The sequence below is a fragment of the Dichotomopilus funicola genome, assembly GCF_033296635.1.
Source record: "Dichotomopilus funicola strain CBS 141.50 unplaced genomic scaffold C8A04scaffold_24, whole genome shotgun sequence".
Taxonomy (NCBI): domain Eukaryota; kingdom Fungi; phylum Ascomycota; class Sordariomycetes; order Sordariales; family Chaetomiaceae; genus Dichotomopilus; species Dichotomopilus funicola.
In genome coordinates, this window is record NW_026944045.1 from 292,083 (window position 1) to 316,176 (window position 24,094).

Below are 24,094 nucleotides of genomic sequence, written 5' to 3' on the forward strand. Positions count from 1 at the left end.
CCTTCTACTCCGTCTTTAATGACCTTGTGCCCACTATCTATGGCCTATATATCAATGGCCAGAGTGATCCTGAAAGCTCTCAAAGCTAGAATTGGGGGCAGATGCAATGCTGCAGGGAGTTTGAGAGCTTCTTGGCTTTGGGTGCCTCTATTCTGCTTGTCAAATCACTGCAGCCTTCATATTTTCTGGTTATTCTCTCACTGTCGCTACGTTAGATCCTGGCTCTCAATTGTTTGCTACCTCACATTGTGCCGTTCGGCGTTGCGGAAGCATTCGGTATTCTTTGGTGCCAGATCTGTTAGTTGCCGGCCAATGTGGCACATCGGCACTTCGGAGCTTGAAAAACAACAGAGCTTAGTTTCCCAATATCTTTCCCGTTCCCTGGGCGTCCCCTACTCTCGTCATTGAGGTTCCCTTGTCTCAGCACCGGGACTGCCAAATTTGACAGTCAAACATGAGTGCCACCGCCGAATGGTGCTTCCCAAACCAACTAAGCTGTGAAAACCAACGGCAAGCTGCTTGTGTGGTGATGCTTCTTTGCACCAGCATAAGGCCAAGATAGGGATGCTCCCTCGTAAAATTAACAACCTCGACGTCCACCTGACAATAAAAGAATGACGGTAAAATAAGAACAGTTATCCCCGTTGGAGGAATAGCATGCTAGCCTCACCAGTAGTGGACAAATTGCGGTGAACGATAAAAAATCTGCAAAAGGCTGGAGCAATGAACTCGCCAAACAGCAAGAATGACTGAGGGACTACGGTGATCTAGTAGTTTTGGAAGTATCCCGACCTCGAAAAGATGGAAAGAAATACCTCATCAACAGTTCAGGTTCACCGCCGGTCTCATACCATCACTCTCTTCCCAATCGACAATTTTCGCGATTTTGTGGCGTGTTGTTGGTCGCTAAAAGAGGCAATGGCTACCGCGTTCCAAGAACTCGGAAGCTCTAGACCCCCCACCACATTGCGGGGGAGGGGTAGTCGCCCCACTAAAATTTAGGTCCCGTTTTCGGAGCTCAGGCTTCAGAATATCCAGGCATTGAGTCACTGAGAAAAATATTTGTTGGGGGTCGGGTATAAGTTCACCATTACCGTCGACACTTATTTTCCCATATCTGGGTCTCCAAACCATCAATTGATACCCGTAACCTACAATTCCATACCTCCTTCCTCAAGATGGCCCCATTACCCGACCCCACGGTCGACCTCGACTGGTCTGGCTACGTCGGGTCGATCCAAGAGCACTTCCGCGCCCAAGCCGAGGCGCATCCCGAGCGGACTTGCGTTGTCGAGACCAAGTCGTCGACCACACCGGAGAGGAGTTTTACCTACGGCCAGATCTACGAGGCGGCCAACACGCTAGCATGGTACTTGCATAACGCCGGCGTCACCAATGGCGATGTGGTCATGATCTGGGCCCATCGTTCCGTCGACCTGGTTGTGGCCCTAATGGGTATCTTGGTGCGTAACAGCGGCCATTTTAGTGTCCCTTGCCTATGGTGTTGTCTTCTTTTAGTCTAACATATTTAACCCCAGGCTTCCGGTGCGACCATGACCGTGCTCGACCCTGCATACCCCCCGGCCCGGCAACAAATCTACCTCGAAGTGTCCCAGCCACGTGCCCTGCTCCGAATCGGGCGGGCCACCGACGAGAATGGGCCCCTAGCACCCCTGGTCCAGAAGTACATTGACGACGAGCTCCAACTCAAGACCGATGTCCCCGACCTGAGGTTGCGTGACGATGGCGTGCTCTCCGGTGGTGAAGTCGACGGCCAGGATATCTTTGCCAGCGTAAGGCAGCAGGCATCCTCACCACCAGACGTCGTTGTTGGGCCAGATTCAAATCCCACGCTCTCCTTCACGTCTGGTAGCGAGGGCCGTCCCAAGGGCGTTCTCGGCCGGCATTACAGCCTAGTCAAGTACTTTGGCTGGATGGCGGAGCGCTTCCACCTCTCTTCAGAGAGCCGATACACCCTTCTCTCCGGCATTGCCCACGACCCCGTGCAGCGTGACATCTTCACCCCGTTGTTCCTCGGCGCACAACTGCTGGTGCCCTCTCGGGAAGATATCCAGCACGAGAAGCTGGCGGAATGGATGCGTGAACACAACCCCACCGTCACTCACTTGACCCCAGCCATGGGGCAGATCCTCGTCGGCGGCGCCACAGCCGAGTTCCCAAGCCTCGAGCACGTGTTTTTCGTCGGTGATGTTCTGACCACCAGAGACTGCCGTGCTCTCCGGCGGTTGGCCATAAATGCCAACATCATCAACATGTATGGTACAACCGAGACTCAAAGAGCAGTTAGCTATTACGAGATCCCGAGCCGTGCGAGAGATGCCGATTATTTGGACCGACTGAAGGATACCGTGCCGGCTGGACAGGGCATGCAGAACGTCCAGCTGCTGGTGGTCAACCGGGAGAACCGGACCGAGATGTGTAAGGTCGGCGAGGTGGGCGAGATCTTTGTCCGCGCTGCGGGGTTGGCTGAGTACGTGCCTTATCATCGTTCACGAAGAAATGTGTTACTAACATGCAGATCACAGGGGCTACCTTGGAGACCCAGCCTTGAACGAGCAAAAGTTTCTCTCCAACTGGTTCGTCGACAATCAGACGTGGGTGGAAGCAGACCAAAAGATCGCCAAGGACGAGCCCTGGCGACGATACTACAAGGGACCGAGAGACCGCATGTATCGGACCGGAGATCTCGGCCGGTATCTCGAGTCCGGGGATGTGGAGTGCGTGGGCCGAGCCGACGACCAAGTCAAGATCCGCGGCTTCCGCATCGAGTTGAACGACATCGACAGCAACTTGAGCCAAAACCCACTCATCCGCGACTGCAAGACGCTTGTGCGGAGAGATCGTAACGAAGAACCGACCCTGGTCAGCTATATTGTTCCCGAGAACAGGGAATGGGTGCGCTGGCTGCAAGACCGGGGCTCAGCCGATGTAGAAGACGAGGGTGTCGAGATGGGTTCTGTGACCGTCTTCCTGAAGAAGTACCGACGAATGCAGACTGAGGTGCGCGACCACTTGAAGACACGCCTGCCGACATATGCGGTGCCCACCATCTACATCGTTCTCAACAAACTGCCCCTGAACCCCAACGGCAAGGTCGACAAGCCCAACCTTCCCTTCCCCGATGTTGCCGAGCTTGTGGAGGATGCGTCCGAGGAAGAGCTGAAGAGCTGGGAGTCTCTCACCGAGATAGAGCAGACCGTAGCGCAGCTCTGGGCTGATGTCATCCCCGGTCTGAACCCGAAGTCGGTTCGCAGGGAGGTCGGCTTCTTCGATCTCGGCGGCCACAGTTTGCTTGCACAGCAGTTCCTGCTGACGATCCGCAAGAGCCTGGGGACCGATGTGCCCATCATGACGCTTTACGAACACCCCAGCCTGGCTGGGTTCAGTGCGCAGGTGGACAAGCTTCGGAACAACGACACAACCCCCGTAGGCCCCGAGGCCGGCGAGGCTGCATATGCCAAGTCTCTAGATGAGCTGTTGGGCCACCTTCCTGAGAAGTACCAGTCGGCGAATGGCGACGCGCTGGGTTCGGCCGAGCAGGTGACCGTTTTCTTGACGGGCGCTACCGGCTTCCTGGGTTCGTATCTTGTCAAAGACGTTCTCGAGCGCACCGCCCGGAATGTCAAGCTCGTTGCGCACGTTCGAGGTGTGAAGGACCCAGAAGCTGCTCTGGCACGTCTCCAGAGGTCTCTCCAGGGCTACGGTCTGTGGAAAGACGAGTGGGTCGGTCGGCTCACAGCCATCGTCGGTGACCTCTCCAAGCCCCAACTCGGTATCGACGATGCCACGTGGAAGACATTGACCCAGGAGGTAGACGTCGTGATTCACAACGGCGCCACCGTCCACTGGGTCAAGCGTTACCAAGACATGATGGCTGCCAACGTGCTGTCCACTGTTGACGCGATGTGTCTGTGCAACGAGGGCAGGCCCAAGGTGTTCTCCTTCGTCAGCTCCACGAGCGTACTGGACACAGACCACTACATACACCTATCCGACCAGCAGACCAGTACCGGCCAGGGGGCCATCATGGAGGCCGACGATATGGAGGGCAGCCGGTCTGGGCTGGGTACCGGCTACGGTCAAACCAAGTGGGTATCCGAACAGCTCGTGCGTGAAGCCGGACGCCGTGGCCTGGTCGGGTCCGTCGTGCGGCCGGGCTACATCCTCGGCGACTCAGAAACGGGTGTGTGCAACGTGGACGACTTTTTGATCCGCATGCTCAAGGGCTGCATCCAACTCTCCTCACGCCCCCACATCATCAACACCGTCAACGCTGTGCCCGTCAACCACGTAGCCCGGGTCGTCGTCGCCTCCGCCCTGAACCCCCTCCCCGCCAGCCAAGACAGCAAGGGGACCAACAACAACGTCCACGTAGTGCACGTCACGGCCCACCCACGCCTGCGCATGAGCGAGTACCTCTCAATCCTTGAATACTACGGCTTCGCCACGCCCGAAGTATCCTACGACGCCTGGAAGGCCGACCTCGAGCGGTTCGTGTCAGCCGGTGCCCTCGAAAAGGACCAGGAACAGCACGCGCTCATGCCGCTATACCACTTCTGCATGAACGACCTGCCGGCCAACACGCGCGCGCCCGAGATGGACGACCGCCACGCCGTGGCCATCCTCAAGGCCGACGCCGACCGCTGGACGGGCGTGGACGAGAGTACGGGACAAAGTGTGGGACGGGAGGATGTGGGGCGGTATTTGGCGTATTTGGCGGAGATTAAGTTTGTGGCTGGGCCACCGGCGGCAGAAGGTGGGAGGAAGGGCCGGCAGTTGCCGGCGTTGCGGCCGGAGGTGTTGGCTGCGTTGGCTGTTGGGGGGACTGGAGGGAGGGGTGCGGTGGTTTAAATTTTGGGAAGGTAATTATAGGGTAGACAAAAGCTGCTGGATGTGTGTGTGTTTCTTGCGTGTCTGTATGTCGAGATTTGTGTAATGGAATGTTAGAATTGGAGATCCATTTTGTGTCACGAAAGGCCCGGGTTGTTTCTCAAGGAGTAACCCATACCTGGTACGGCTGGGCTCAAAAAAAGGTGCCGTCCCGGTATTCTTATCACATTATGAATTCGTTATTGGCCACGAGTAGCACCAGAAGTCACAGCTCACAAACATAACTCCCAACGCATCGTTCTTGGTTTTAGACATACCTCTATGTCACTTGTCCATTGTCTCACGAGAGCTTCCTACTCGAGGAATAACTTACACAAGACGAGGCAGACCAAACATCTAAAATGCTTGGCTCGGAGAATTTATGCGCGACCCCCGCACATATCCCGCTTGACGGCCTTCTACGGCTCTTCTTTTGCGTTCCCGAATTAAGGTCTAGCTATCTGCCGGCGCCAAAATAACGGCTTTTCTGGTTCCGCCCCCCCGGCGTTGCGTTTATCCACTGCACTGTGTCGGAATGGGATAGGAGTAGTTGAGCATATTACTCAAGTATAGGACCTACTCAATGGGGGCTATAATACCCTTTCGAGATTAAGGAAGATCTGTACGTTTTGTAGGAAAGAGACGCACCATTTTGTGGTTGGTAGGTTTAACCGGGCCTTTCGGGACTTTAACGCGGGTGAATCGTAAACGGGACCCATTCTTAGATCGACACTTGTAGGGACGATTTGCAAATAAGCTTCTTTTCTTAACGCCAGCGACATAATCCTTGTATTCATAAGAACGGCCTCTAATCGAGAAGGCATCCTGTTTTTGTGTAAGGACCCATCGTTCACACATGTCCACCGCATCCCTATCGGTTGACCAGGGCTAGCAAGTAATGTCAACATACCTTCCTAGCCCTTAATATCGTAACCCGGTCAACCACCACGCATAATTAACCATAACGCTGGAAGAGTACAAAGGCAGTTCTCCGTACCAAGACATCCTGTTCCATATGACCTTGTCAACTTATCCAGACCCTTGGCCCGTACCGTTACACTCTCCCCACAAGGAGCCCTACGCTCGGTACTTGAGGTTGGAGACTCGAATCTTTCCCGGCATTGTGTAGCTCGTTCACGATGGGAATAATAGACATGTAAAACCCATTCCTATTCTGAGAACACACTAGATTGTCCAGCTTTCGTCTTGCTTGTTGAGATTTCCAAACAGCACATTTCCCCCCTTTGACCTTCTCCCTCAAGAGTCCCTCACACACGCAAGAATCACCAACCCGTCTGCCAACAAACATGAAACTCCCCGCAGGCGCCATCCTGCCTTTGGCGCCCTGGATCGCACCCCGACCACTCCCCCACGGAGCCATCCAAGATCAGGACCAACTCAGCAGCGCAAGTCTCGATCGCGAGTCGGCACGGGCAGTCGTCCGCGCAGCCGGTGCCGCATCAACATGTGAATGGTTCGAGCAACCTATCGACCATAAAAATGCGAGTTTGGGCTCGTGGCAGCAGCTGTATTGTGTTAACCCGGAGTGGTGGGCTGGGCCGGGGTCGCCGGTAATATTACTTCCTTCTCGTAAAAAGGCCTGTACTCCGTAATGCTTAGCGTTTGGTTTGGTGTGTGCTGAATAGATGTTGTGTGTGCATTAGGTCGTGATCATGACGCCTGGGGATGAGCCCATTACGACGTCCATCAACTCTGGGTATGGGTATTCGTATCTGATGAACACCACGTTGGCGGGCACCTATGCGCAGGAGCTAGGTGCCGCGTCTGTCGTGGTTGAGCGTGCGTGGCCTTGATCTCAACTTTTAACGGAAAGACATTGGCATACTAATGGCAGCCTACAGATCGTTACTTTGGAGGGTCTTCACCCTACGACGGCTTTGACTCGAAAACACTGCAATATCTGACCATGGAGCAGTCCGCAGCTGACATGGTCAACTTTGCGCAGAACGTCGCCTTGCCCTTTGACAAGAACAAGACGAGTGTAGCGTCTAAGGCGGTAAGTAACCTGTCACCAGCCCGCCTGGCCAAAAAGAAAAGCAGACGAAAAAGAAACCACGGGAATTATGCTAACAACAACGCGTCCGAAACAGCCCTGGATCTACTACGGCGCGTCCTACTCGGCCACGCTCGGCAGTTGGATCGAGCACTTCTACCCGAACGTTTACCACGCCTACCACCTCAGCAGCGCCACTGTCGAGGCCAATACCGACAACTGGTACTACTACGACACCATCCGCCAGGGCATCGACACCTACCGCGGGGACACGAGCTGCAGTCTCGCCCTGACCGAGGTCGCCTCGTTTGTAGACAGTTTCTTGCTCGCGGAGACGGCTAACGAGAATGCCACGGCTGCGGTGAAGGAACTATTCGGGGCTACATTCCCGATTGCGGATGATGATTTTGCGTAGTAAGTAATTCATCCTTAGCATTTGCAAGGGGCGAACCTTGGTGCTGATTCATGTACTGACAAACCCAACTAGCGCGATCGCCACTCCGTTCCGCTACTGGCAAGAGACCGGAGGATATCAGGAGGTCCTCAACATTTGCGACTCCCTTCTCGCATCGAACGGAACTCAAGAGCATGATATCCTCGGGACTATCCCCGCGACGGTGCAGAACTACGCTACTTACTTCCAGCTCAACTTCCGTGACTCCAGTAAGTACCCAGCCTAGAGCATTATTCACTAGACCGCAGCGCAGTACACATTAACACCCCCCTAGCCTGCACATACTTCGACGTCTGGGGCCAAGAAGACCCCCTCTGGTGCCTCAACACGCACGACCTCCTCAACCCCTTCTTCGAAGCGCGTACGCTCGGAAACCCCTGGCGAACCTGGTACTGGTTCCTCTGCAACGAGCCGCTCGCCTCCTGGGCTACGGCCGTGCCAGCCGACCAAGCGTCGTCCTCGCCACCGTCGCTGGTCTCACGCAAGATCGACTCAGAGTACTGGCAGCGCCAGTGCGAGATGCATTTCCCGCCTGTGGAGGGGAAGAAATATGGTAGCTCGGATGGGAGGACGCCTGAGACGCTGAATGAGGAGACGGGGGGTTGGTTGAGGGAGTCGACAAGGGTTATTTGGACTAGTGGGTGAGTATAATAAAGACGAAAACATCCCTCCCCGCTCCCATGTTGCTTGGGGGGTTACATATGGTAACACCAGCGATCTGCACACAGTGAGTTCGACCCCTGGCGCGCCACCACCATCCTCAGCGAGTCCCGTCCCGGCGGCCCGCTGGTGTCCTCCGACAACGCCGTCACCTTCGTCATCAAGAACGCCCAACATGCCGATGACGCATTCACCGAGCAGGCGCTCGTGAATCTCAACATCAAGATCAACCCGGATGTGACCAAGGTGCAGCAGCAGTCTCTGGAGATCATGAAGAAGTGGGTGGGTGAGTTTGTGCCGAGCGATGGTTCCGGGAGCGGGGAGGAGGAATGATGAGCCGCCGAGCAAGTAGGGGAATATTAGGATTTTCTCTTTACTACGTCGACACTGGGTATCTTTCTGTTAGTGATACGAGCCTATGATGAAAATATCGTTACACATCAACATCCCCGGAACTTCAATATGAACGTACCTGCCACGCCTGCGTACCAAGCAGCACAACTCAGGGGCTAGGGTTAGGGTCCACACTCCAACTCCAACGCCACGTCCCACAACCTTTGCCTCCTAGCCAAGTTTGGAACCCCTGAATGGCATCAAAACACGCTGGATGTCAAACAACAAAATCTAGGACGTCATAACCCCACCTCAGCCCAATGCATCCCAAAACTGATATCACCATCTAGTGTGGTTCGACATGACGTTTCAGGCAAAAACTTATCGAGCTTCATTTTCTAGTTTCGTCTTTGTAATGAGGAGCTGAGGCCAACTGATCGACGACTCGCATGCACAACGACGGTCTGCCACTACGTGTAGTGTAATTGCCCAAATAAGTATCTGTCAGATAGTTGCCGATTCCTAGGGACACGGTTTAGGAGCTAAATCGGCTCGATCGATGGAACCTTTTCAGAGCTGGGACCAAGACAAGGCCGGCCGGAAAGACCAACGGACACAACCCCGATGACATCCAAAGGGAGAGCGAGCAAACTAACAGCCAGAGCGAGTAGAATTCTATGCAAGACATGCCACAGGTCTCTCTACCTATCTCTCTTGCTCAAGAAATAAGTTGGAAGAGGGGAGTAAACCACGATTCAAGCCCTCCACCAAAGTCGGTCCTCCCTGGTGTGCCTCCATCTACCCATCTGTGGCCCTGCCAGCACAATCCCACATGTAATTAGCCACTTAAATCTCCTTAACCTCGGAAAGAAAACCGAAGAGGAGGGGGGAAATAGAAGAGGAGGTCAGAGTAAGAATCGTTACATAAACCTAAACAATGCTGTTGCCGACGAACTCAGTCAACCCCGTTCTTTCCATCCCTTTAGCCCTACTCCCGTCTCTCATGTCATTCCCATTCCTACTACCACCAACGCCCCCTCACATAGCCCATGACCCATCAATCCATCAATCCATCCTCCATCTTGACCCCAGAAATCAATTCCCAACAACGCCCAAGAAATATAAGCGCATCGAATAAGAGGTGTAAAAAGCAAAATGTCCCTTCTTCTCCAACGGCCTCTCTACTAACAAACCGCTCTTGCCGTCCCTCAACCCGTGAGCGACCACTTAACCTTCTTCACATCACCGATCGGATGACCACTTGGCGAAGATGTTTCCTCCGTAGGCGATAACTCAGCGCCTGAAACCGGCGTAGGCGGGACCTGACAATCATTGTCTTTATCGCCAGCACCATGGTCATCTCTATCGTTGTCCAAGTTGTCCTTATCACCCGAGCGATCACCACTCCGATGATCGCCACCATTACCATCACGGTCATCGCCGTCTTCCTCACCCGAGTCACTCTCCCCATTCACAATCTTCAACGCCCACACGCCCCGATTCAACAGCGCTGCATCGGCATCCTAAGCCGGCTGCGCAGATGCCTTAACACCGCGACGGCCAAGTAGCGTGGCGCCATCCAAGTTTAGCTCAAACGCGCCCTTTTGCTTGTTGCGATCCCGCACCTGCTGCCTCGCAGCGGCAGCAACGGCAGCGGAGTGCTGGCCATACCCGCGCTGCTCGGTCCCTGCCGCGGCAGCTGGCGGAGGGTGCGCCTTGCGTTCGCGGTCCCGGCCGCGCGGCTGCTGTTGCTGCTGGTCTTGGTCGCGGATTTGGGCGTCGCGCATGCTCTGCTCGAGTTGTTGTGTCGTGTCCGTATCAGCCATCTCTTCGTCCTCGTCGACTGTCTCGTCGAGGCCGCCGAGACGCGACACACCGCCGGCTTTGGCGCCCACCTGCTTGCGGCGCTTGCCCTCCTCCTCTTGCCGATGGACGGCGTAGCCAACGTCGAACACCTCGCGAAGGTTGACTGCCGCTGGAGAGCGAAAGTCGTAGCGCTTTTCGCCATCCACGAGCTTCGACATGTCGAAAGAGCGCAGAGGCTGCTCGGTCGAGAAAGCCGCCTTCCGCTCGTCGCGAGGCGTGGGGCCGGATTCGCGGATCCAGGGGTGGGCGAGGAACTCCCTGATGGTGAACCTCTTCTCCGGGTCGACGCAAAGCAGATGCGAGATCAAGTCCTGCGCCGACTTGCTGATGTCATCCCACCATGGCGACAGGAATGTGAACTGCCCCTTGGCGACCTTTTCGGTAAGCACCTCGATGCTCTCGTCGTAGAATGGCGGGAAGCCACAGAGGAGGGTGTACAACACACAGCCCATAGCCCACATGTCGACCGATTTGGAATACCTCTCATCCTTGACGATCTCAGGCGCCGTGTACCCAACGGTGCCACAAGGCGTCATTGTCTGGCTTTCCCAAATGATCTTGGAGAGGCCGAAATCGGCAATCTTGATTTGCCCAATCCCGCCTGCACCAACCCCTTTAATGAACTCGCCTTCGTCGACTTTATCCTCGTCGCCAGGTTGTTTCGGCTTAGGGTTTTTCGATGGCACAAAAGGGACCGGGTTGAAGAGAATGTTTTCCGGCTTGATGTCACTACCAAGTAGATTAGCGATTTGTGTGACACAACCGAAATAGCGGCGGAATATATCATCTTACCGGTGCACAATCCCTCTCTCCTCGTGCAAATACTCGAGCGCCTTTGCGACCTGGACGATAACATGCCGTGACAGCTCCTCGCTGAAGTAAGTAAGACGCACGACCTGGTGGAATAACTCGCCACCGGGGGCAAGCTCCAAGATGATGTAGTAGTATTGCCGGGACTCAGAGAAGTCGACAAGTTTGACGATGTTGGGGTGGTCAATCTGGCGCATAATCTGCACCTCCTTGAGAATGTTTGCCCTCTTTACGTCTCGGTTAGCATTGTGCGATGTTTTGGTGTAGCAACTCGACTTGGTGTTTCTGGGCGCTTGCCCCGGGTGGTTGCGGCATGACGCCAGCGGTACCCGGTCTTAACTTGGGACCAGCCGGGGGTTTAAAAGCAACACACTCGATGGGGGTAAAGGAAGGGAGAATCCTCGCACCTCTGCGGCCTTGGGAGCCTTTGGCTTAAAGTCGGGATGAAGATGCCGATTCTAGAAGTGGCGCTGGTGTCGGTAAAGGCCGCGGGACAGGAAACGCAAGGGAAAACACGGGGCAAGCAGACAAGAAAAAAACGAGCAAGGTTAAGTAGGGAAGGGAATGAGGGCAGGGGTAACAAAGCAGAAAGGCTCAGACGGGGCTTCCCCGTGGTGTAGCTGACGTACCTGCATGCTGTTCATCTCATACTTGCGGACGACTTTGATGGCGACCTCGCCAGCGGTTCCCTCACGATCCTGAGCGCGGTAGACGTTGCTGAAAGCGCCGTCGCCCATCTTCTCGATGAGCCTCCACCGCTCGAGGCCCGGATAGTTGGGGAACTTGCTCTTGCTCTCATTCTCCTCGGCCACAAGTTTCGCAATGTTCTCGTCGGGAATCCGCTTCTGTTGCTTCGCCTTGCCGTCTATGGCTTGCGGTTGGGCAGGCTCGTAGTGGGTCGCCTGTTGGGATTTGGCAGCCGCGGAAGAACCAAGCACAGGGTCAGTGGCCCGCGCCGTGATGTTCTTCACTGGCTGCTGATTTGGCGATGTTTCTTCATTCTTCGAGCGCCCCGGCTCATCCGCCGCGCGTGCTTGCTTGCCTGCGATAGGACCCAAAATATCAGCTCCGTTCCGTCGTCCATAGTGACTTTGCGCGCCACTCGCACCATTAGTCAGATGCCAAAAGGAGAGTCTTACCATGGCGAATGAAGTTCTTAAGTTGCTGTATTGTCGACATGGCGGGCGTACGCAGACTCTATCCTCGTTCTTGGTTTCTATTTCCCTCTCGTGTGTTTCGCGGTCCTCTAAAGCGTTGTGTTTCCGTGATGAAGGTAGAGGAGGGGCACCGTATGCAACCCGGGCCTGACAAATTCCCACCAAAAATAACCAGTGATCGGCAGAGCAACCGCCCCGACAAAAAAGTTTGCCGGAAATTTCAGTTGAAATTAGCCCTTTCGAAGGATCTAAGCAGCGCAATGGACGGCGACGGGTCGATTCGTGGGCGCACCAAAAGAAATGCGGATGGCGGATGTCTGGGAATGTTTTTTCTCTTTTCTTTTTTTAGAGGGGGGGTTGGAGCAGCAACTTCAAGGTTGGAAGATACGGGAGGAGGTGTGGTGGGGTTTCGCGGCGGATGGGCGAGGTTTTAACAGGGGAATGCAGGAAAGAACAAAGTTCTAACACGGGCAAGAGGGAGGCTCAGAGGATAGGAGGGCCAAACGAAAGAATCGGGCGAGAAGTTGAAGTCACTGGCTGCTGCAGGCCCGTAACCAAGGCACTGAGGTGATGAGGGAGGGAGGGGTGTAACCGATCAGTGTGGAAGTGGGGGTGAGGGGGCGGTGCGAAAACAGATAAGTTTCAGGGACTTCGTCAAGAGGCTTCACTTTTTTTTTTGGCTGTTACGTCTACACAGGTTCCTTCTGCTGGCATCATCGCTTCCATCATCACCCGAATCCGGTCCAACTGCCAGCCGGATGGTCACCTGGCGACCGCGGCACAGTGGAATGGAGGGTTGCTAGCGGTGGAAGCAAAGTCAGGGTCCACGGCGATTCAGGCTGTCTCCAATCAACTGACACCCATTCAAAAAGCCCGAGAATCTGCGACAATTCGCCCCAATTGAGCACCAGAGCCAAAGTCTAGCAGCACGAGGTGCTGAAGAAATCGAAAACAAAGACAACCTTTAAGATAACTTTCGAACCCCAAATCAGCAGGAGGTTCAAAACAAACGATGCAACGGCTCAGCAGCGGGGCGGAAAACCGCTAAAAAAATCTCTGCTGAGGGGAGGGGTTGCGAAATGGCACGATGTTAGCAAGAAGGCCAAGGTCACGGCTGCTTGGCACAGCTGGTGACTGGGCATTTCCCGATCTGCCACTTTTTTTTGGTGCAAGGGACCTCTGGTATGACGTAGTTCGAAGCGTCATTCAACACCTGCGGCGGAGATTAGCGTGGTCAGCCATCAGCTGCGTCACCTTCTCAAGCTCCCCCAGCCCTCGCTGGCCTTCCTCCAATGAGGAGCCTGAATAGGCTCCGGGCTGCCCCCAGCCCGAAAGCAGGGACCTGGCCTTGTCCGAGGGCCCCGAACACACTCCGGCTTTTCGCGTCGTCAACATTTCCTTGGAAAGCACCGCGCCATCTCATTGCTATAGTAATAACCGCACATAACTAATTCTGTTTCATATCTCAATTTTCCCGCTACCGCCCATCGCTCGCAGTTTCTCCCGGGAACGAAATTGCTTCACCATCGCGCCCAAGTCAAGTCCCCCGGGTCTTCGGCCGACCTCCCTCCCTTCCCCGCATTTGTATCGCCAAGACTGGGTTCAACGGCGCCCGAGAAGACGCGGTGGCTGGGGCGTTTGGATCGGTATTCCGGCACGCAGTGGAGGGCAGTGGAAGGTTGGAAGCCGTCGCGTTACTCTACCCAGTGGCAATCGATCATTGCTATCGGTACCTTTGCTTGTTTTTGGTTGTTCATTGTTCTCAAGTTCAACCCAACAATTATTCCCAAAATGAAACTGTGGCGCCACAACATACACCAGATTTCTCCATTAACAGCCCACACACAGTACACTACATATAATCCGGCTCATCTGGTTATTCGTCGCAAACCCATCAGTGCTTCCACCCCTTGTTTTAGATGCGTTGAATTCTTCCCTATCCGTACCCGTATGTATGGAGTGTACTACGGAAGTCGTGAAACTGGCATGGATTGCCGCATGAAATTGCGCCGATCCTACCTGGCCTGGCCCCCGGCTCCCCGATGAGAGATGGAGTGGGCCAAACTGACGCCGAAGGATGCCGTGCTTTATTAATAATAACGACTACGGATACTGGAGGGTGCTCCTGGCTCTCCCTCCTAGACACCCGGGCCATGGACCATCAGAAACCGCGCATTAAGTCGAGAAGGCGCTGCTGGCAGTCTCGACAGCGACGCGGTCTCAAACTTGGCATCGGCTTGCGCCGCCACGCTAAGAACTCTCACTTTGCACTTCTCCTCCATCCCGTCTCTCCATTATACAATATCTGTGTAGTGAGCTAGCTTGTCGAAGAGCTCAAATTCCATGCGTTCAGCGGCCTTAGGGCCGGCCTGGATCTCACCCATTATATCTTAGCTTGGCTGGAAATCATGTTCATGGACAGGTTTCCCTATGCCTCTCATGTTTCTGAGGACCGCCTGGCGGAAATGCCAGCGGAATAGCGAGTCCGGCGGACGGCGGGGGTCGTCGAGCAGGCGGGCATCGAGACTTTTCCTGGCGACTTGGTGTAAGTCTTCGATGAAGAAGATCTTGTATCCGTTCTAAAGATATATACTGTAAGTGACGATAAACTCTAAAGGTATTAATGATCTGGAAACGTATATCAGGTTTGACAAAAAACGTATAGTGGTTGAAGAGCTGGGTTAGATCGGTTTTGAGAAGAATGCCATTCTGTATAGAATTGATCTTCTTGTCCCCTTGGGGGGGATCCATCGTGATCCAACGGTCATAGTTGTTCTCGACCCATTGTGGTTCGTATGCGAGTGGGAAGATGTATGTGGCTTCAAACCCCCACCATATATCGTATAGAGCTCGGCGATTTTCGACCCCGGATACAATACAACGACTGTCGCGAGCCCGGACCCGGTTTTTGAACGATGTCACTTTATTGCCCGTAGCGACAGAGTCCAGTCGTGTATATGCGACTTCGTTGTTTACCTTAGTATTTACTGTTAGCAACGCAGCACTCTTCTACAAAAGCGAAACAAGAGGATAAGAAATAAGTCAAGAAAGTGAAGGAAAATGAAACAGGACAAGTGAAAAAAGACGAAAGAGGATAAATCAAGCCATCGGTGTTTTAAAACGAGATTTTAAACAACAACGCTATAACCATATGGACATCAGGATTCTACGTAGTTATTCCAGTAATGGGAGACGAACCGTGCGGGTTAGGTTTCGAGGTTGCATGTATTTACGTATAATCAAGTGGTAACTATTCACCGCGGTTTGGGCTTCCTTCACGATAACCGACTTAACTAATTACATTTCAACTAGGAACTAATTAGGCAGGCTGCACGTTCCATAATATTTATTTATGTCTTTGGCATGTAATTATATCGCCGGACCTTGGCACTTGTATCAATTTACCGTACAAGCTCTCTAATGACCATTAATGGCAGCCGCACATTCCTCGCCATCACCGTACATCCATCCGGGTTGGCTGTTTCCCCCCTTCTTTCCTCTGCCCATATCTCATCTTGAACCGGAACAACATTCCGGTCGGCGTCCACTCTGGTTACCTCACCGGATCCTGCCTACATGACAGTGCATGGTGTTGCTACCGGCACTATCACCAAAACTTATACTGTTCAGCCGTCTGTATTCATCTTCTCCCTTGCAGAACGCCGACAACCGTCCACATGATGCCCCCATGACACTCCCCAGGGCGATCTCCTCACCGGACCTTAAATTCCAAGCCCTCGCGAGTTTCCTCTATGCCTTCCTCAAATTATCACAATCCCGGAAACCTTTTTCTAAAATCTGCCGCTCAAAGCTGCCGCCAGAGTAATCACTGGACACAATTCAAACAACATAGTATCCAGGTCAAGATGTCCCCTTCTACAGTTCCTGCCCGCATCCTATGCGTAATCGGCAGCGGCGGTATGGGTCTAGCGGTCGCTAGGCGGTTAGGGAGCGGTCGCACGATCTTCTTGGCCGATTACTCCCAAGCCAACCTCGACGCGGCCACCAAAGCACTCCAGGACGAGGGCCACACCGTGGAGCCTCACTTCGTCGACGTAGCCGACTTTGACGCCGTGCAAACGTTCGCCCGCGCCGCTGCTGCGGCCGGTCACAACGAAACTGTCGTCCACACGGCTGGCCTCTCCCCTTCCATGGCGCCCGCCAAACGCGTCTTCGAAGTCGACCTCCTCGGCACCGTGCACGTCATCGACGCATTCACCGACCTCATTCCCGCGGGCTCTTCGCTCACCTGCATCTCCAGCGTTTCACGCTTCGGGCTGAAACCATCCCCAGAACTTATCGGCCATCTCGCCCACGCCCCGCGCGACAAACTTCTCACCACCCCCTCCTTGCTAGCGCTGGAGGAGGGCCAAGGCCCCAACGTCTACACCGACTCGACCGTCGCCTACCAGCTGTCCAAACGCGCGAATTACCTGCGCGTGCAAGCCTCGGTGAGGGCTTGGGGCGCCCGGGGCGCGCGGATCAACACCGTGAGCCCGGGGGTCGTGTTAACGGCCTTGATTCGACTAGAGATGGCGGCTTTTGGAGATGCGGTCAAGAACATGATTGAGACCCAGCCGGTGCCGCGGGGAGGAACATCGAATGATATTGCCGGCGTGGTGGCATTCTTGGCAGGACCCGATGCCTCGTACATCACGGGATCGGATATCGTGGTGGATGGTGGGTTTATGGCGGCAAATCAGGGGGCATACACCATGCCAGAGCGAAATGAGGCTTAGGAGTTGTCTATGAAGTTGACGTTCAAGCAGTATGGCGTGCGCAGTCACAGTTTCTTTTATTTGATTAATCAAACACATCACATTTTACTTTCGAAGAGCTTCCTCACCATGATACTTGGCTAGAAAGGGTCTTATAGCGGTTTGAAGGTTCGAGTCAAGTCCCGGTGAGCCAATGTATCCATGGGAATGATGGGATTGATGACTCCGTTTGCGATAAGGCACCGGAACATTCGTCTTGTTGCTCTTTAGCAGGTAAGCGACAATGCCTAGGCATGTAAATAATCCTCGTGCTTCTCAGTCAAGAGTAGAGCAATGAGAGGCGGATTCCTTCTCCGAGGTAGACCGTAGACTATAAACCGAAACCTTGAGAAAGAGCAACCAGACGGTCAGTTCAGCATTTCCGAACCTAATTAGATGGAAGGAGCGACACAAACTAGAATGCCACTTGTAATGGAAGGTACATGTACCGACCTCGAATTATTTCTTAACCCCACCTTTAATCCTTAATTACATGGTGACCACAATCTTCTTTTGACCTAAACTTCTAAAATGTGTTCGGGGAACTGTTAACTTTCAGAACGATTTCTTTAGCGGCCAGTTGGTTAACCAGAGAGGGCGCTTTTCTCCCAGATGATTATTTCTTCACCTTAATGATTGGTGTCATTTAATGTTTGACTTTGACGTGTAGTTAGCAAGGGAAGCTGCTACTTGATCACCACCACCCCTGCATTTCACCCATTGACGCTCTCTGCCCACTAACAACGAAAGCCGCGGAGTCGACGAGATCGGCGGGGAAGGACTTGCTTCCGAATTACCCAGACGGGACTGCATTCCTCATCTCCAACTCGCCCAATTTGGGGAAGTCGACGCGGGGCCCCAGGATGCAACGGCTCGCCGGGACATGCCCCGCTGTGGTTTTGGGCCTCGATTGGAGAAGCGAAGCACACCGTTACGCTGAGCCAGCCTGGTTGACTGGAGACCCGGTCTGGACAAAATTCCGTAACACCTCCCCCGGCATCATCTCTGGCCATGCACATGTCGATCGAGGAGCACATCGGCATGCGGATTCTGTCGCATCGGGCATCGGAAGGCCAAGTTCCTGGGGAGGCATTGGAATTGGACAACCACGAACATGGTGCACAAGACCAGGGGCTCGCCATACCTCAAATAACTTCCGAACCGGGCCTTTTAAGGCCCCTCGATGCTACCTTTTTTCTCCCCTTCTTCGACCAGATGAGTTTCAAATACAGCTGAGAGTCACTGGGGGAGGTCAGGAATTGTGCTAATAGAGGCTATCTTTTTTTCCGCCGGCAGCCACCCAAAGCTCCAAGACACCGAACATATCGACATGGCTGGACAAGGCATCGCCAAGTCAGTTGGCATTTGGGCAGGAGGCCTTCTCTTGGGGTTGAGCTTCCCATATCTGCCCAAGATCGCGGCCCCTGATCTCGCAACCTTTATTGGCGACTTTCCGATCCCCGACTACCCGTTCGCCCTGCCATTCCTCAGAAACAGCCCCAATGCAACGACGTCCACCCCCGAGGAGGTACCTTTTGTATGCGACACCACCCATACATACCGGACCGAGCTAGTGTCGCTAGACCCGCTCATCATCTATATCCATGACCTCCTCACGCAAACAGAGATCGATGCGCTCCTAAAGACGGCCGAGCCAAAGTTTGTGAGGTCCCAAGTCAGCAAATACGGCCGACAGCAGGCAACATCAGACCGGACGTCAAGCTCTGCAGGCCTGCCGCGTACCGACCCAGCGGTGATGTGCGTGCTCAACCGAACGCGCACGTTTATGGGCACCATGCTGCGCGACGGGTGGGATGAGATGGGTCCACCACAGCTGGTCCGTTATGGTGAAGGGGAGAAGTTTAATATGCACCACGACTGGTACAACGTACCGCAGCAGTCAGGAGACGACAGGCTGCGCAAATGGAACCGTGTCGCGAGTTTCTTTGCCATCCTCGAGGATGCCTGCACCGGCGGAGAGACGTACTTTCCGTTCGCGAAGCCCATCACCCTGCCGAGCCCGAATGGGGAGAGAATGTGGGGGGGTGATGTCAAGCCGGTGGTTACGGCGGGAGAAGGATCAGAGGTAGAGGGTGCGGAGGTGGCGGCCGCTCAGCCGCTGTGGAGGGAACATGAAGATGGAGGACTGGCGTTCCGGCCGGTGGCGAGTAATGCCATCTTTTGGGTGAACCTGCATCCCAATGCGACGGGCGATGTGCGAACGCACCACGCGGGGTTGCCGCTGAAGAGCGGGAGGAAAACGGCAATGAACATCTGGCCGAGGCAGTACTATGCTTACGAGTAAGGGGTATAGGTGTATGTACATATGTACGTAGGTATGTATGTATCGGCAGCCGAATTTGACAACGCCGCTTTCCTGAGGGAATCCAATCAACCCAAGCTTCGAGCAGGCAGATTTCTTAAGCCGAAGACCACATCTGGGCCCCGTCGAACCACGTCCCAACCAGCTTGGCCTCCGTGAGCTTCTCCTTCTCCCACTCCATGTCTACGACCACAAAATCCGCCTTATACCCCTTTCCGAGCACGCCCACCCTGTGATCATCAAAACAGCTGTAGGCCGCTCCTTCGGTGCCTGCGGCCACAGCCTCGCAGAGTCCCAGCGCAAAGTGGGGATTCACGGTCGTTTCCGCCCCAGGCTCCCTGTATGACCGCCGCGTGGTTCCGACGTAGATATTCCCTAGTGGCGAGTGCGGAGCCGTAGGCGCATCGCTGCCCAGCGCGAGGGGCGCACCAAGGTCAGCAAACTCGCGGTATGCGAAAGCCCGCCCGCACCGGTGCTCGCCCAACAGCCGGGGCCAGGCCCGGAGGATGGCCGGGTCGGCATGTACCGGCTGGATCGAGGCTGTGATGCGGCCTTTACCGAGACGTGCGGCGTCTTCCGGCGAGGTCAGCTCGAGATGCTCCACGCGCGGCCGGCGGGCCGGGTCGGCAAACTTGGTCAACGCGTCGACGACCATCGTGACAGTGGCATCCCCGATAGCATGTAACGCAATCTGCAGCTTGGCTTCGTCGGCCCGGCGCACCACGGGCTCGAGCTGTTCCCGCGTCCACAGCGGCACTTCCGTGCGGCCATCGTGCGCGTACGGCTCGGCAAGACCGGCCGTGCAGGCGTCGACGATGCCGTCGCAGATCACCTTGATTCCAACAACCCGGCAGTCCGGCGAGGTGGTAGCGTTAAATTGGCCCGCCAGTTCAGCCGCCCGGTCAACCTGCTTCAGTGTCTCCTCTTCCGTCTCCAGCGGCCGCACCAGCCAGTAAGCCGCGATACGCATCGGGATGCTGGTCCCACTCTCCCGCACCGCCAACAGGGCCTCCCACCCGGCCTCGTCCATCGCCATATCGATCATCCCCGTGTACCCAGCCTCATGATACGCCTTCACCGCCGCCCGTACCGCAGCCACCCGTTCCTCAACACTAGCCACGCTCGCCAGGTACGGCCACACATACGTCATATTCGCGGCCTCGCTAAACACCCCCGTCAAGTTCCCCGCTTCATCACGCTCGATGATACCCCCGGGCACTTCCTTCCAACTGTCGGCCCCCAAGTCCCGGATCCCGGCCGTATTAGCCCACGTGGAGTGCAGGTCCTTGGAATCGACGAGAACGGGGCGGTCGCGGCCGGTGGCGTCGAGCCCGTCGAGGTTGGCGGCCGTGACGCCGCCTGGCTGGGGAGTCATGCTGTGCATCCAGCCGCGGCAGAGGATGCGTGGGGCGGAGGGGATGGTGGCTGAGTAGGATTGGATGGCAGCGCGGATGTCGGCGAGGGTGCGGCAGGGGGAGAGGTCCAGTTTGGTGAGTGCTTGGCCGAGGAGCATGAGGTCTGAGGAAGTGTTAGCAACATACTTTACTTGTTTCTCTCCCGCTATCACTCCGTTTTCTTTTCCAGCGTTTTATACAAGAGACTGCGTGACACGAGGGACACCTACGCATATGTCCGTCGACAAAGCCCGGGAGGATGGTCCGGCCCTGCAGGTCATGGACATGGACTGCTGCATCCGCTAGGGCCGCGGCAATGGGGGCGTCCGAGACTGAGCCGACATGCTCTATTTGGTCGCCACGGACGAGCATGCATGATGCAAAGGTCGGAGGCCGATGCAGGCCAGCATTCGTCCCTGGGGCCACGCCTGACTGGAAGATTTTACCGTTGGTAAAGACGGTTTGGGGCGGAGGGGGTGGTGTCATGATGAGTGTGCGAGTAGATGAAAGCCCGAAGTATTAACAGAATATGATACACTTGTGAATAAAAGTGTGAGTGGTCCAAGGAGTATCACGTGGGTTTGCTTCTTTTTGTTATAAGAACTCAATCTCACTTTCCTGCCGTGAAACCGTTGTGAGAGCCGGGATGTGTTGGGCAGAATTAGATCCCCACACACTAGTATCAGGGGAATCAGGGGTCAATCATCTGATCTGATAAGTTGGGCGCGCCCTGTGTATTATTCGCCCGAAAATACCCCTAATGGACCCCTTTAGCCACTTCCCCCTTTCCATCCATCAGGGGTCTTTGAGGTGGAACTTGGGAGCTCAGTCAGCGGCGAAGCGGGGTTAGGTTGATCCGACGACCGGAGGGTTACTTCAGTATCGTTAGGCCCAAGATAAGGATACAACCTTGATACAGCGAGGGGAACTTGGCGATAGGTGATGTCTACAAGAGATTTTAACTCTCGGCATCTCATAAAAGGTGTAGAAGTATGAACCGCTACAGCTAAACACCCGCTGCTTACCCCTATTTCTCAACAACAATCTCACCCCGGCATGATCCCTGGAATAGGGCGCCAGAGAACAAATATGGAGCATCCGCACATACGGGGGAGGACCGTTACAAGACCATACCGGTAACTCGTTCTAGATATGCTCTGCCGACTGATGGACAGAACGCATTCAGACTCTCGCCGAAAGGTCAGCGAAATTAGCTATGTGCACAACTGCGCTGCTTCACGGTGAAAACAAATCGTATTGCGTACTAAAGAAACTTGGGATTCTCGCTGAACAACATGTTACAAAAGGACCTTTAAACCATCGCTCCTCATTACACCTCGTGATCCACACCGGCTCCGTACTCTCACAAACTCCCAACGCTACCAGGAGACCGCTCGCCGCTCCCACGCCCCTTCCGTACTCCCCCGTCCTCGTCCAGATCAATGGCACTATCCCGATGCCGCCAGCCATCCCAAGCCGCATCTGTGACCTGTTTACCCGACGACGAAGAGATCCCGTTCGCAGCCTCGAACAGCTGCCATCGCTCTTGGAACTTATCCTCAAACTCTCGGCCCAGCTTCAAGAACCGGATGGCGTTCAGGGACAGAACCCCGGCCCGCTCGCGCCAAGTCATGAACCGCCCAAGCCGATCATCCTCCGTCAGCATTTTGCCCGCTACGGGGACCTCCCCGAGAGGGAATGGGTAGTCGCTGCCCAGGACGATGCGCTCAGCCCCTCTCGGGCCTAGTTTTCGTAAGACGTACTCAAGCAGATCCGGGTCGTGCATCAGTGAGTCGATCCAGATCTGCGGCTGAAAAGAAGCATCAGATGTCGACGACCCAGGAGAGCGTGAGGGAGAAGGCGATTCCCTATGTTGCCCGCCGAAGTGCTCCGTCGGCGTAACACCGCACGCCTTGGTGGCCACCAAATCCGGCCGACAGTCAAACCCGTGCTGAATCCGCCCCAACAACGCCGGGAACGCACCACCGCCATGGGCAAAACACAACCGCAACCGCGGATGCCGAACCAACAACCCCGATGACATGACCGTATGCATCGCCAGCGCCGTCTCAGACGGCATTCCCACAAGCCACGAGCCCCAGTACTTTCCCCAGCGCGCCGGGTTCTCCCGCGTCAACGCATACCCCAGCGGGTGCACAAACACTGCGGCATCCAACTCCTCGCACGCCGTCCAAAACGGTTCCAGCCGCTCATCGTCCAGCATCATCACGCCGCCGTCACGACCGCCACCCAACTCCACGCTCGTCCCAATCTGCACCCCGACCATCCCCGGCATTTCCATTACCCTCCTCAGCTCTGCCACTGCTTCCTCCCCCGGAGCGGCCCCCGCTGATGAGGACACCCTCGCAAAATCCTGCAACCCCACCGTCCCCAACCCCACAAACCTCCCCGGCGTCTCCGCACAAACCCCCGCAACATGATCATTCAACCCCCTCACCAGTGCCCTCACAGCGGCCCGCTGCGGCGGCGTGTCGATGGGCGCGTCGTAACAGAACAGCACGGGCACCGTGCTCAGCACTTGCACGTCGACGCCTGCGGCGTCCATGTCCCGCAGCCGGGCGGCGGGGGAGTAGCAGGAGCGGGTTACGCGGCGGAAGAATTGGGGGCCGATGTACATGTCTATTGCGCCATCATCTTCGTTGTCTTCTTCTTTGGCGGCCTGGCCGGATGGTTTGGGTGGTGTTGTTGCGGGGGATGGGGCGGATGGGCGGAAGTTGGGCCAGGGGTAGGAGTTGGCGTCTGTGGTGTTGGATGATGATGGGAAGAAGGAGGCGAAATCTGGGAGGGAGGGCGGCATGATGTGGGTGTGCATGTCGATGCGGAAGAGGGAGGATGACGAGGAGGAGTGTGAGTCGCAGCAGCTGGGCTGTAGGTCGCGAGATGCGGCGGGAGCCATGGTGCGTGATGGTATGTAATTAGTTACGGATTATGGTGTATAGAATTGGCCGTAAACGCCGGATTAGATCGGTAGCGAATTGGCGCCGAATTGACAATGAATCAACAGTTTTCGGTCACTCAGGCGTTGTCCTTGCCAAAGTAAAACCATAAAACAAAATCACCGACAGTAGGGAACCTCAAACGATATAACACACGCCCATACCGCTAGTCGCACTTTCCCTTCCTTCCAGACATGATGTCACCCGATGCCCGCCGTGTAAGTCAACCTACCCGAAAAGGGACACCCGAGCCGCCGGGACCCACTTACATCCGCTCCGTTCCTTGCGGAAGACGGAACAACGGAGCGGATGTCGCTCAATGGCGCGACGTGATTGGTCGAAACCCATCGGCACGGACTCAAAATTCCGAAAATATCGGCGAGTTGTCCGGGATACGGCCCCGGCCCTGGTTATTGGAGACCGGGTCTCGGGAAGTCAGAGGAAGCCGGGGAGATGCTATCGGAAACTACCGGCATTGG

The 24,094-nt window shown here is 55.3% G+C and overlaps 7 protein-coding genes across 7 annotated transcripts; 4 read left to right on the plus strand and 3 right to left on the minus strand.

Moving 5' to 3' along the window:
• Positions 1-1,178: 1,178 nt before the first annotated feature.
• C8A04DRAFT_27898 (uncharacterized protein) lies at positions 1,179-4,872 on the plus strand (the record flags this gene model as incomplete). The annotated part of the gene is made up of 3 exons (XM_062780448.1): positions 1,179-1,463; positions 1,539-2,491; positions 2,547-4,872. The coding sequence occupies 3 exons, from the start codon at positions 1,179-1,181 to the stop codon at positions 4,870-4,872; spliced, it is 3,564 nt and encodes a 1,187-aa protein (XP_062637810.1).
• Positions 4,873-6,197: 1,325 nt separating this feature from the next.
• On the plus strand, positions 6,198-8,351 carry C8A04DRAFT_27899 (peptidase S28; the record flags this gene model as incomplete). The annotated part of the gene is made up of 7 exons (XM_062780449.1): positions 6,198-6,461; positions 6,555-6,690; positions 6,753-6,907; positions 7,002-7,318; positions 7,392-7,567; positions 7,633-7,999; positions 8,087-8,351. 7 exons carry the CDS (start codon positions 6,198-6,200, stop codon positions 8,349-8,351), a joined length of 1,680 nt encoding a protein of 559 aa, XP_062637811.1.
• Positions 8,352-9,874: 1,523 nt separating this feature from the next.
• Positions 9,875-12,206, minus strand: C8A04DRAFT_11471 (kinase-like domain-containing protein; the record flags this gene model as incomplete). Its single annotated transcript, XM_062776988.1, has 4 exons — positions 9,875-10,946; positions 11,010-11,254; positions 11,657-12,069; positions 12,167-12,206. The coding sequence occupies 4 exons, from the start codon at positions 12,204-12,206 to the stop codon at positions 9,875-9,877; spliced, it is 1,770 nt and encodes a 589-aa protein (XP_062637812.1).
• Positions 12,207-16,050: 3,844 nt separating this feature from the next.
• C8A04DRAFT_27901 (uncharacterized protein) lies at positions 16,051-16,923 on the plus strand (the record flags this gene model as incomplete). Its single annotated transcript, XM_062780450.1, has 1 exon — positions 16,051-16,923. One exon carries the CDS (start codon positions 16,051-16,053, stop codon positions 16,921-16,923), a length of 873 nt encoding a protein of 290 aa, XP_062637813.1.
• Positions 16,924-18,271: 1,348 nt separating this feature from the next.
• On the plus strand, positions 18,272-19,246 carry C8A04DRAFT_11474 (uncharacterized protein; the record flags this gene model as incomplete). The annotated part of the gene is made up of 1 exon (XM_062776989.1): positions 18,272-19,246. The coding sequence occupies one exon, from the start codon at positions 18,272-18,274 to the stop codon at positions 19,244-19,246; it is 975 nt and encodes a 324-aa protein (XP_062637814.1).
• Positions 19,247-19,361: 115 nt separating this feature from the next.
• On the minus strand, positions 19,362-21,144 carry C8A04DRAFT_27903 (amidohydrolase 3; the record flags this gene model as incomplete). The annotated part of the gene is made up of 2 exons (XM_062780451.1): positions 19,362-20,782; positions 20,889-21,144. The coding sequence occupies 2 exons, from the start codon at positions 21,142-21,144 to the stop codon at positions 19,362-19,364; spliced, it is 1,677 nt and encodes a 558-aa protein (XP_062637815.1).
• Positions 21,145-21,529: 385 nt separating this feature from the next.
• C8A04DRAFT_36688 (uncharacterized protein) lies at positions 21,530-23,575 on the minus strand (the record flags this gene model as incomplete). The annotated part of the gene is made up of 2 exons (XM_062783610.1): positions 21,530-21,604; positions 22,079-23,575. The coding sequence occupies 2 exons, from the start codon at positions 23,573-23,575 to the stop codon at positions 21,530-21,532; spliced, it is 1,572 nt and encodes a 523-aa protein (XP_062637816.1).
• Between the last annotated feature and the right edge of the window lie 519 nt (positions 23,576-24,094).